General features: G+C 40.8%; 1 protein-coding gene across 3 annotated transcripts in view; it reads left to right on the top strand.

Annotated features, from left to right (window-relative positions):
* Window positions 1-13,273, top strand: part of LOC149182627 (cationic amino acid transporter 3, mitochondrial-like) — a 240,575-nt gene that overhangs the window by 66,882 nt on the left and 160,420 nt on the right. For all 3 annotated transcript variants that reach the window (XM_089416902.1, XM_089416901.1, XM_089416900.1), the window contains exon 6: window positions 10,878-10,974. In XM_089416902.1, the coding sequence (XP_089273028.1) occupies window positions 10,878-10,974 (97 nt within the window). The remainder of the gene's footprint in view (window positions 1-10,877; window positions 10,975-13,273) is intronic.

Here is a 13,273-nt window from a genome sequence, read left to right as displayed (position 1 = left end):
ACACAGTGGCAGGCATAGGGAAGATTAACATGCATCAGATTAGCCTGCGATATATGGAGCCTATGTAGTGATCACATGTAGGGACTAGAGACGAGGGCCAGAGGGATTCCATCCATTGACAGGGCTATGCCGCAGTAGGTCTGGCTATGGGATGCAGGGATTCAGTTGATCAATAGATCACTCATGATGAGCGGAGTCGTGGCAGAAGGTGATATAGTTCACTCATGGGATGACACATGGGGGTTCACAGAGGGTTTCATCATATGGAGAGGCAAACATTCTCTGTTGTTGCACAGGTTCGGAGTTAGATTTAGAGGGGTAGGCCTTGGTGCCATGGAGATGCCCAAGCAGGATGTGTCTCGCCTCTTTCATTACTCCACCATCGAGTTCCAGGAGAGGAGGATATTGACTGCGCATGATGGGGAGTATGACATAGTCAGAGTAGTGTAGCATCAGCATGGTGGCACCACTTTGGGACTAGCAGGAAACTGGGGCATCACAGCTCTTCACAACTCATTAACCTTTAGGGATGCGTCGACTACTGCAGGGGGAGATCATATAGATCTTCCATTGGGCTTTAGCGAGTCACTGATGGAGCAGGGGACTTCTGGTACTTTCACTGGGCAGGATAGTGAATGGAGCGAGGGGAGCTTCATGTTGGACAAGATTGTCTGGGATCCTAGTATTGAAGGATTCTTTTATATCAGGACAGTGCAGAGGTCAGGCACGATCTAGTGGCACATCTGGGACCTTGCCACATTTTGCAGTGACAGTGGGGAGGAACAGTTAGAGAGGATTCTTGCTTAGGCATTTCTTGAGGACAGGCGATTTTTGGTGCATTGGAGGAGCTTTCTGGACGAGGATGTCACTTGGGAGGGTGAGCATATTTTGGAACATCCAACTTTGAGGTTGCTTGAGGACAAGTAACATTTGGGACTGTCATGTCCCTTCTCAAACATGTTTGTAACAAGGTGTTTCCACACATTTTTGGACAATTTTGGCTATAAGGGAAGGAACCCAACATTTTTGACTTAGGGACTTAGGAGGAAATTCGACTTAATTTGGTTGCTAGTGGAAGGTGGGGGCCACCCACGTGGGAATTCGAACTAGGCCATTCAAATGGTTTGGAGGGAATTCGAAGTGTTGGATGGAGGGGCCCACATGAGGCAAGGAAGGCCCACAAAGATAAAAGGAGGAGAGAGCTCTCATTTGGATGCATTCTTACACCTTGCAATCAAAATTACTTGATTGTTCGCTCTGTTTAGCTGAGTCAACCAGCTGTTTAGCCATGAATCTCTCAAGCGGGAGATTCAACCTCTACTTCGGGGGACCATCCGTGCCCGCCCTAGAGAGGCAGTTCCATAAGTATTTCAAGAGTTCCGGAGTGTGTACAACACTACCATTTAGCCACAACAGGGAGTGTGTATTTCTGGCTAGCTGGAGAATACACAGGGGGAGTTTGGAGCTATCAGTGATCAAGCATTTGCCGGGAGAGTTAGAGGATTGGGAGAGCAACAAAGGGTCAGCCTTTCTTGTGAGTTTTGGAGCCAACAGAGCTAGGATCCTAACAGTTTGATTTACAGTTACCCGGGGCCTGCGCAGAGAGCCACCACTAGGCTCACGTGGGAGTTGGAGGAAGGAATTGTAGAGTTGGAGTTGGCCGGGAGAAGTAGGAGATCACTTGGAGGGCTATTTGAGGAGGATTGTTGGAGTTGGGAGAGCAGAGATTGACATGATTAGTCATAACAACAAAATTCGAAATTGGAGGAGGGCCAAGTTGTGAAAGGTCAATTTTTGAAGGTTGGAACCAAGGGAAACCCTTTTTGGGTTTGTTCTGGGTTTTGGGCAAGGATCACACTCCTGATTTTATATAATTTTTTGGGCAAATCTAATGGGTCAAACAGGGGTCCCAACTCAGCTAGTAGCGAAAGGAGCTAAGGGGAATTTGGGCCAAAATTCCGAGGTCAACATTTGGCCAATTCCTTCGTGGGTTTTTCTGGATTTAGGCCAAGTAGCAAGGAGCTAAAATCTCATAATTTTTTGATCACGGGAAGCAGTGATTCCAACCCTTCGAAGTCAGTAGACAGAGCAGTTTTCTGGGGCAACGCAGTTCAGTTTGGTGCAGCAGTTGTAGCAGCCTTCAGTTCAACATTTTTTCACCTAGGTTTTGTCAAGCTTGTCCATTGAGCCAAGCCCAAGTGCACTATTCTATTTTACTATTGTATTTTTCTCCTGAAGAAGTAATAAAATGACTCAACAATTCTCTATTTCCAGTGTTTCCATGGGTGCTTAATGTATATTTCGTTTTTCTGATTGTTGGATTGTTTGCATGCTTTGTATATCACTTCCATTCTTGTTTAGGATTATTACATCCCACACCATTACTTTTCCATCTAGAAAAGCAATTCTATCTCCTTTATCTTCTAAGCATGAAATAGGAAGTAAATTTTTCTTCAAACCTGGAACGAATAAAATGTTGTTGAGATGTACGTTTCGTCCATCTTCGAGCTCCAATGAAGTTGATCCAATTCCTCTTATTGCATAACTCTTTTTGTCTCCAAGTTTAATCGAATAAGAGGATTTTCATCTTGATAAAGTCTTTAGTTGTTTATATTCACCTGTCATATGTCTAGATGCTCCACTGTCAATTACCCAAATATTTTTGTCTTCCAAAGTACTTGTAAGTGTTGAGAATAATCCTTTGTCCTTGGTAGAGGAGGTCTTGATTGATGATAGGAGATCCTTAAATGCTTTTATGCCTTGCTTGATGTATCTTGTCATCATAGAGAACTGCTTCAATGAGAATTTCCATATCTTCTTCAAAGATGTAGTGATCTTCATCATGCCGTTTGACAACCTTAGCTTTGATTCCATGTTGAGAAATCAATAGGGCTATAGTTAGGGTAATTTCTCTTAGACTTGATAACTGCTTGTGATGTATTTTTACTTTTTCTTGATTATTAGCTTCTTCTTGTATTATTATGTTCTTTCATCAAACAACTACCAAAAACATGAAGATCAATAGTACACAAGGACACAAGATGTAGGCTGCAAGCCAGAGCCAAAACCTCTCCTTTTGAGAGGAAAACCCGCAAATATCCTCTCTTCTTATAGATTCTTCAAATGACGAATTCGAAGACTTCTAGACCAAGACCAATACCCTTCCAAGACCAAGTCAGATCGTCTTGATGGTGTGCTTCTTCTATCCAAGTCAAACCAAGTGAAATCTCTTCTAGTTGCAAAATTTCGACCCCCAGCTATAGAATTTCGGCCTCTATTGTAGGTCTGAAATTTTCTGCCCCTGTAACAATTTCCGCTTCCACACGTGAGAGAGAAATTAGGGCTTCCAAGGCTTCCTTACTCCTCTTGGCTTGCTTTCTCTTCTAGGGATATTAGGTGACATAATAGACGTTTTTTCAACCAATTTCGACCTTCTTCCTGCAACTTGAAAAATTTGACTTTGTAGTTGCAAAACCCTATCCTTGCCTTCACATTGTGTGAGAGAGATGGAGAGAGAAACTAGCCAAAACTTTCGATTTCCTTCTTCTTTCTTCCTTCACTTGCCTTCTTCTTTGTCTTCTTCGCTTGGATGATGAGTGAATGAGTGAGTCTTCAAGGAGGTCAAATGCTCTCTTATATATCGACTTCCAAGGAGGACGACATGCCCTATTTAGGCCGACTTCTTAGCTGCTAGGTTGAATTGGCCTTGGAGGGGTATTTTTGACATTTTGACTAAAAAATTATTCTCTTGACTTGTTACAAAATGCCCAATGGGGTCTTTTACATATGACAATGACTCTTTGACTTCTTGACTCAATAATAAAAACCTAGAAGCACTCAATGGGTGCTTTGACCTAAAATAAAATGACCTTGAGCATGAAACCCATTCTAAAAATGATAATAATAATTTTTCTTTTACATTTTACAATTTACAAGAATCAAGAGTACATACGAAGACCGAACCTAGTTACACTTTTCAACACCTTGGAGAGAGAATGGTAGAGGATTGGATAAGCATCTGTGGTTTCCTTGAGGATAAAATATCCAAGAAAGGAAAGGGACTGACACTCTTTGAGGATGTAATAGGTATCCAAGATAAGAGTGGGCGAAGAGGACCAATATTATTTGAGGATTTAGTGCCAAGAATCCAAGATAAGAATAGTCCTAAAGGGACATACTGTGTGGACATCTAGATGGGGTATGTGCCTTGTAGAGGTAGTCTGGTATCACATGTAAAGCTTCCCAACATAATGCTCTTAATGAAGTAGAGCTTGTTTAGTTAGGCCTCAAAGACAATGCCGATTGATCATAATGTTGATACTTACAATTGTCTTATTGATCTGATTCTTCTTATGAGAACTTTTCAAAGGGAGTACTGTCCTTGTATCAGTTGGACAATTATGAATACATACCTAGTTAAGAGGGAGTGTTGAAGAATGTAACTAGTTTCGGTCTTCATAATTGTCATTTGACTCTTGTCATGATGTACTTCTTATGTATCTACGAAAAGACGAAAGAAAATGATGTAAAAGAACAAAACAAAAATTATTTGTAAAGCATGGGTTTCATGCTCAAGTTATTTGACACTAGGTCAAACATCCATTAAATGCTCCTAGGGATTTTCATGAGTCAAGAGTCCTTGTTATATTGTAAAAGACCCTTTTGGTCACTTGTATCAAGAAAAAGTAAATTTATTTTGTATTTGGAAGTGTCTAGAGTGTTCCCAAGAACAAGTTGGTTAACCAACTAACGTCGACCTAGAGCGGGCTTAAAGAAGCCACTTGGAAGGCTATATAAGGAAGGAATTCAACCTCCATTGTGATATACATCACTCTCACACATCGTGGATTTTGATTGTAATAAGAGATAGAATGTGAAGGTCTCAAGAGGCTAGAAGAGCCTAGCGAAGAAGGAGAAGGGTCCTTAGATGACACAAAAGTTTGAATTTTTGCCTAAAGAGGGTCAAACATGCGAGTAGCCTAGAGTTTCTGGGCATGCAACAAATCCGAACTTCAGAAAGGTGTTGTAAAATTAAAATGTGAGATCAAGAAGGCTAGAGGATTCCTCGCTTCAAGAAAGATTGTTTCACTGCCTCTTGGAGATCTTGTCTTACATTGAACAGGAAAAATAGCGTTGGTTGGCTTGGTTCTTGGTGGGAGGTTTGATTTAGGGTTTGGTCTTGGAAGTCTCCTTTGAAGTCGATTCTATAAGAATAGAAGTTCTTTCTGGGTTTTCCTTGGAGGAGTTTTGTCGTGCCTTGTGTTGATTTGTGGTAGCATCGGATGTGCTCTAGCCATGAAATTGGTGGAGAGGTTAAAGCACATGAGATCTCCAAGACCTAGAAATGGTTTGGGGAAATTCCACCCGGTTAGAGAAATATTAAAATAATTAATATTTTTAATGGAGTTCCTAAGTGTAAACTTAGGAAAATTAAAATATTAATGGGTATTAATATACAACTAGGTGAGAATGTTCTAAATGACATGGACCAAGACAAATCTAATCTTAGTCGTTGACTAGAGACTTAATCTCGGCCGTTGAAGACTCAACAGGAAAAGTATAAGAGGAGGCTTGAGGGTCAGTTGGAGATACACCAAGAATGATCAGTTAGTTCGATTTTCTAGAGCAGGGTTTGCTGAGAAAATTCGAACAAGTGATTTGAGTTGCGGTGAGGGGCAGTGAGTACATAACAGAGAGGCAGAGATAGTGCCAGAGGGCCAGCACAATGATTGAGGGAGCTATGCAGAGGCTAGCAGGGTTGACGCAGAGCCTTGGAGAAGTGCCGGAAGAATTTTTCGTGGGGCAGACTAGTGCTGAGAAGCTGAATATCTGCTTCGGAGAAGAAGTATTATAGCCATGTAGAAATCTCTGTTGGGTGAGCCAGTTTGGCACCCTAGTTGTACTTAAGAAAACTGCTTAATAATAAAACCCTTAGAATTGCTGCACCGATTCTCCCGCATTGGGTTTTTATGGGGAAGATTGTCCAAAAATAACAGTGTCCCTTGTGTGTTTGTCTATTATTTCAGTTGATGATATGTATATGTGTTGAGATTGCATTTGTGATTATTTTCAGTATTTATATGGGTAAATAACTTGTTAAGGAATAAACAAGTAGGTGATATAAACCAGATAATGCAGTAGGAATTTCTGACGTGTCAAACTTAGAAATTTCAACATGGTATCAGAGGATTGCAAATGATAGGAGGATTAAAGGCGCCATCATAATCAGAAATATTTGTAGTAGTAGCAGCTGTCTCGAGAGACAGAGCTGCTCCTAAGCAGAAAGCAGGAGAGAGGGAGTGACGTAGAGGGCATGCGTCATCATTTCGAGCCAGAGAGAGGGCCAGCGCAGAGGCAGAGAGAAGAAGAAGAGGCTCACGAAGAGCCACATCATCCTACTCAGTCAGGTAGGCTTGACGCAGTTGCTAGAGGAGTGATTCAACCTTTGCTGGATTACACAGAGCTGAAAGGCTCAATTTCTTCAGTTGTTGGGGCATAGGGAGCTGTGGGCAGATTGTGGACTAGGAAGCTGGTGGGGTGCTGTTGCTGTCGAAGCAGAATGGTACCTAATGGGACAGAAACAAGGTAGAGGGAGTCGCTGCCTTGACAAATTTCGAACCATGAAATCCAGATCCGAGTTACAATTGCAAAGAGGATTGGAGAGGAGTGGATCGATAGTTGGCGGGAAGATTTCCAGCAGGGAAATTGAGACTTAGAGGGACTCTAGGAGAGAACTTCCAGGATGGAAGTTGAGACTCAGAGGGAGTCTAGAAAAGGAGCGGAGATGTTAATGAACGGATTGAGGGATCAGGACAGGTTGGAGGGGCCTCCAACTTTGTCATCTGGAAGGCCACGATCATGTCTGTTCTGGATAGACATCGCATCAAGGGCTTTGCCTTGAGAATTGTGGCTATCCCAGTCGACCCAGCTGATAATGAAAGGTATGAGGATGCAATGGCGAATTCAAAGTTTATAATACTTGGGTCAAGGATCATGTAATACAACATATTGCCGAGAAGAACACGACAAAGGAGATATGGGATACTTTGACGACATTGTATCATGGGACTTCCGTGCAGAGGAAGATGCTGTTGGAGAATCAGCTGCGGTCGTATCAGATATAGAAGGGGGAGCAGATAGATCTATACCTCAGTAGGTTGTAAGAGATTTGGGACCAACTTACTTCCATAGGGGCCACACTAGATCAGGAGTTCATGGTGAGGACCGCCCTGAATGCAGTCTTCGAGGATTGGGAGACATTTGTCCAAAGCATTTTGGGCAGAGCTAATCTTCCAGGATGGGAAGAGATGTGGGCAACTCTTTGTCAAGAAGAAATCAGACGGCTGACCAAGGCAGGAAGTAGCAACAAAGGGGGTCGAATCAAGAAAGAGGATGAGGAGGTGCGTCTCTGGCAACAGGGGAAGAGGAAGAAGAAGGACATCTCCAAAGTGAAGTACTTCCATTGTGGGGAGCTGGGTCATTATGCAACCCAATGTCCCAAGAAGAAGAATAAGGGAGAGGCTTCTGACTCCAAGGCAGCTCCGGCTAAGGTGGAGAAAGAAGTCGAGACGGATGACGATTGTGCCATGAGTGCTCATGCATCTTTAGAGAAGAGGCGGGGAGACATCGGGCTGTAGTCAGGAGGACTACAGAAGATGAGGGGCAGGATCCTTGAGATACCCAAACTCTTGGATCATATCCGGCTACGGGAGCCCCGAATGACAGTTGTAGGATAACAAATGTCGGTAGAAGCAAGACGCAGTTGGAGGAACAAGGCGTTCTAGAGTGCAGAGGTCTGTAGCAGCGCAGTGGGGTTGCAGCTGTGCGAGAGGCACAAAGGCGTTTGCAGTAGCGCAGAGGCAGTAGAGGGAGCATAGGATAGCAGCAGAGGTAGCTTCAACATCAGGAGGCTTTCGGACTGACAAGGATGTTAGAGTTGGGTAGGTTAGTTACTTACTTCTCGGTAACTGAGTTGCTGTGTAGCAGTTAGCAGTGGTAGTGCTATGGACAACATGATGCAATATGTTGAGAGAGAGTTGCAGTGTAGATGCAGTGTTGGGAGGAAGGACCAACAACAACATGGATGTAGAGGGAACTGCAGTACAGATGTAGCAGTGGCAGTGGTAGAGCCATGGGCAACAGTACAGGAAGCAACAGTGCAGTGAATGTTAGGCAACAGGCCCAGCATCAACACAGGTACTGCTGCTGGAGGATGGGTGTGATGTTTAGTGGTGGAGAATTACTAGAGCACATTCCTCGCTAAGAGGGAATGTTGATTTGTGGTAGCATCGGATGTGCTCTAGCCATGAAAATTGGTGGAGAGGCTAAAGCACACGAGATCTCCAAGACCTAGAAATGGTTTGGGGAAATTCCACAAGGTTAGAGAAATATTAAAATAATTAATATTTTTTAATGGAGTTCCTAAGTGTAAACTTAGGAAAATTAAAATATTAATGGGTATTAATATAAAACTGGGTGAGAATGTTCTAAATGACATGGATCAAGCCAAATCTAATCTTAGCCGTTGATTAGAGACTTAATCTTGGTCGTTGAAGACTCAATAGGAAAAGTATAAGAGGAGGCTTGAGGGTCAGTTGGAGATACACCAAGATTGATCAGTCAGTTCAATTTTCTGGAGCGGGGTTTGCTGAGAAAATTCGAACAAGTGATTTGAGTTGCAGCAAAGGGCAGTGAGTACATAGCAGAGAGGCAGAGATAGTGCCAGAGGGCCAACACAGTGATTGAGGAAGCTACGCAGAGGCTAGCAGGGCTGACGCACAACCCTGGAGAAGCGGCAAAAGAATTTTTCGTGGGGCAGAATAGTGTTGAGAAGCTGAATATCTGCTTCCGAGAAGAGGTATTACTGCTGTGTAGAAATCTCTGTTGGGTGAGCCAGTTTGGCACCTTAGTTGTATTCAAGAAAGCTGCTTAATAATAAAACCCTCAGAATTGCTGCACCGATTTTCCCGCATTGGGTTTTTCTGGGGACAATTATCCAAAAATAACGGTGTTCCTTGTGTGTTTGTCTATTGTTTCAATTGATGATCTGTATGTGTTGAGACTACATTTGTGTTTATTTTTAGTATTTATATGGTTAAATAACTTGTTAAGGAATAAACATGTAGGTGATATAAACCAGATAATGCAGTAGGAATTTCTGATGTGTCAGACTTAGAAATTTCAATAGCTTGGAGCCTATATCTTGTGTTCATTTTGCATGGTCGTGATCTTCACTATTTTGGCATATATTTGATGATGGAAAATACAAGTATAATAAAAAACAAGAAGAAACATAATATCACAAGTAACTGTCATGAATGGAAAATATGAATTAATATGCTGCCCTAATTGATATTCCAACAGATTACATGATTCAAAATCGAAAATTATCCTTTATAAATGAGGTTGTACATTCGAGATTCAAAATTCAACCTTTATACACGAGACTTTACATCCAAAATCAACCTTTATACATGGCTATATATGCTGGAAATGAAATATAACATGAGCTAATGACAACTACAATTACATATCTCATAATCCTAATCCTCATCTTCATTAACAAAAATAGAACAAGTTGCTTTTTTAGTAGAACTAGAGTGTGGATTGATTAGAAATAAATCAATTTGTGGAGTGCTTAGGGATAAAATTTAGTGTTATATTAAATCTATTTTGGCCATAGGAGGCCCCCATAACCTTCCTACGTGCTTGAGTGAGCCCACAGAAGCAAAAAAGTCACGGAAATGGGGAAAAATTGGGCGGAAATGGGGCAGATTTGGGCTGAAATGCCCCTGAAACATTTCGGCGACATTTCCAAATCAGGAAACACCACCAAGGCATTGCAGCCGTGTTTCGGTCATGTTTTAGTGATGTTTTGGCGTTTCGAGGAGTTTTGGGTACGGGTATGCCACCTTGGGGGCTATTTTCTGCAACATAGGTACAAAGTGAAAATGTGAAGCAATATGAAAATGATATGTAGGTACAACAATGGAAGGGTGATGAATTTCAGTGATACGAAGGTAATACACTAGAAAAGCATATCCATGAGGTAGATGAGATAACATAATTATATTGCTGTCTAACAAATGACCACAAAAGTAGGTCAATGGAGTTGCTGAGTACATTGATGTTGATACAAGCAAGACTACCAAAAAGTCTCCCATATAAAGAACAAAAATTAGAGTAGAAACATAATGTCTGTATGACACAAACAACTAAGAACATGATGTGAACGCACCATGCAACAATCGAGAGTAGTGACTAGAGCATTTTGAGCGAGGGGAAATAACAATGTGATCTCCCCAACAATGATCCAACTTGATAAAATGTCTCCATCAAACCAAAAACATACATGATATACAATTGAAGTAACTTCCATCAATGCTACAAACATAACCAATCCATCAAATATGTTGATAAGGAGTGAAAGGACTTGACAAACTGGTCATGAAAGGTCATTCTCCATAAATACCACATACCTCTGGGTGGCCAGGGTGGGGTCAACCATAAGGGTGGCACCAAAGAGAACATGTGCACCATGATAATGCCCATAATATACAAACGCGTCCATAGAAAGTCCATTGGTGTCATCCTGTCAGGTGTTATGGAAAATGGTTCTCTGACACACCATACAAAATATGGTGTAACAAGCTTCAAACCCATAAATTAATTTGATTCGTTTTATTATTTGACCTTTTGAGATTCAAGACAACACAACAAATTAACTCAATCTAACGTTCATTGACAATGCCTTTTTGTGTTTATGATGATGACACGACTTTCCCTTCCATTTCTTCTTATTTTAATGTCATTAATGTACTTCTCCAAAACTTAAAATCATATTTAATATTGATAATGATCATCTATTATTTTGACAGGTATTTCCCATATGGAATCAATGGGATGCTTGGTGGCGCTGCAACAGTTTTCTTTGCATACATTGGATTTGATACAGTTGCGAGTACTGCTGAAGAGGTATGCTTTGGTCTAATTATTTTATGTTACAGTATAAAAGGATAAGTCCATAGAAGAACTGTTAGAAAATAAAAAAGGCAGAAAGATTCTCTTAGATAGATAATTACTTGTGATTCTTTTATATTTATGTTCTTCTTTTATCTTTTAGTTCATCAAGAAATTACCAAAACAATAAGACAATGACAATAGATGTAAGCAGACAACCAGGGAAAAACACCTATCTAGGGGAAAACCCAATCAACAATTCTTCCTTCAATAGTTTCTCAAGATAATTCAAGAGTCTAGAGCCAGACAGAGATTCCCTTTACACCAAGTTAGCCCTTAATCCTTCTTGCAGATGACAACACTTCATAAACAACCTCTACCCAGCAACATCAACAACAACTTCGACATAGTAGCAACTTTGACCTAGAAGTAGTAGCAGCGACAACTTCGACCAATCTTGGAGAACTTCGATCTCCCTTGATACACCTCAGAACATAGTGAGATTTGCCCCAAAATTTCGATCTTGAGGTGTTCTATCCCTTTCCAGAAACTCACACTTCCTTCCAACTCCTTCTTTAGCCCTTTCTCAACTTCACATTTTTCGAGCGTCCAGCTTAAGAAATCGAACTAGATGTGAGAGAGTAAGATGCTCTAAATGAATTCAAACTGCCTTGTATTTATAGTCTTCCAGGGAGGTCGAATTACTTGTCTTGAAGCCGACTTGATCTTCTTGAGGCCGACTTGTTGTGGATGAGACTAAATTCATTTTTGACAAAAAAATAATTCTTTTTACATGATTCCAAAGCCCAAGAAGGGTCTCTTTTAATGTACAATGACTCTAATGACTTAGAATAAATCATAGAAGTCCTCAATGGGGATTTCGACCTAAAACATGATGACCCAAGCATGAAACCCATGCTTTAATAAGTCATAGAAATAATAATAAAAATATTTTCTTCATTCTTTTGATAAATACATTTCAAATACATTAATGAAGACTGAACCTAGTTACAAATTTCAACACTCATGCTTAACTAGGGAGGTATTCATCAGTACAAGTACAAGGAAGATCTCAGAACACATGAACCATGAAGAATTTTAGGCATCGCAATGCCATGGACTAGATTCCTAACCAAGGCAATCTAGCCATGTGGGACTAAGATGGACTAAAGCTTTCAACCTCTCTAGGTACCATCAAGCTTACTTACTAACCATCAATCCAGGGATCTAGGTGTGTATCTGAGGTCAGAGCTCCATGAACAACGCCACCCTCCCTACTTAGGAACTAGACATCAACACAAAGTGTCGGCCTGATGTCCTCCTAGGTAATGTTTGACATATAAAGCCTCAACTTCTTAATTATTCCAATCGGTAACAAATTCTTCCCGATTAAATAGATCGGCCACAAATCTTCCCAATCAAACTGATTGACAACCTTAAGCATGTAAAACATGCTATCTAACCTTCAAGGGATTTACTTGTTCAAACACAACCCCAATTAGTAACAAACTTTCAAATGTACATAAACAGATACAAACCTCCGGGGTCTTCCAAACAACTTTATGTTGCTTCTCAACTTTTCATAGTAGGACTTAGAGCTTTCCCAATGAATCTTGACAGAAGATTCCTCAACCATATAACCTTGTTTCCTACTTCTCATGTAGCAACATATTCCACAAATCAATCCGACCTTTCTTATCTCAGCAACCCTTCAAAACACATTCTCCAATTTCTTCTTTCAAGGTATTCATCATGACTATGATATGACCTCCCTCTCAACTAGGGAGATTCCTTTTATCCATGCTCCCTCTTAATTTAGGGAGATTTTTCATCTAGGAGCACTCTTTAGGTGGCTCAACTTCCTTTTTACGACATCGAAGAATCTTTCATGGCTTCCATCCTTCTCATCAGGGTTATCATGATCATCATCATTCACATCATGCTTATCACATCAACTTTACTTCACGAACATCTTGACCATCTTGAAGATTATGTACCTGTATAACTTAGATAGCAAGTACAACCAAATCTATAAAAGCATGAGGTTAACCATATCAAAATCACGGAAGCATTCAACTTTATATATCAGATGCCCAAACTTACTTGCAAACAAGAGACATATACTCTTCAACTTCTTGCTAGGGTTTTTGTCATAAACCATAGACTACTCCATCAAGACTTTGAGCATTTTGATTAAAAATTTCACTACATCTAGGGTTTCAAGGTTTCTTCCAGAGGTATGACATACCCTACTATTGGAATTTCTGAGTCTAATTGTTAGAAACCCTTCATGTACTTTTCTGATTTATTTTTG

Source organism: Pinus tabuliformis, chromosome 3_2 (assembly GCF_031772625.1).
Source record: "Pinus tabuliformis cultivar Carrire ecotype Pingquan chromosome 3_2, CPIR1, whole genome shotgun sequence".
NCBI classification, from domain to species: Eukaryota; Viridiplantae; Streptophyta; class Pinopsida; order Pinales; family Pinaceae; genus Pinus; species Pinus tabuliformis.
Note: the sequence above shows the minus strand (reverse complement) of the source record. Positions and strands in the feature narration are given on the sequence as shown.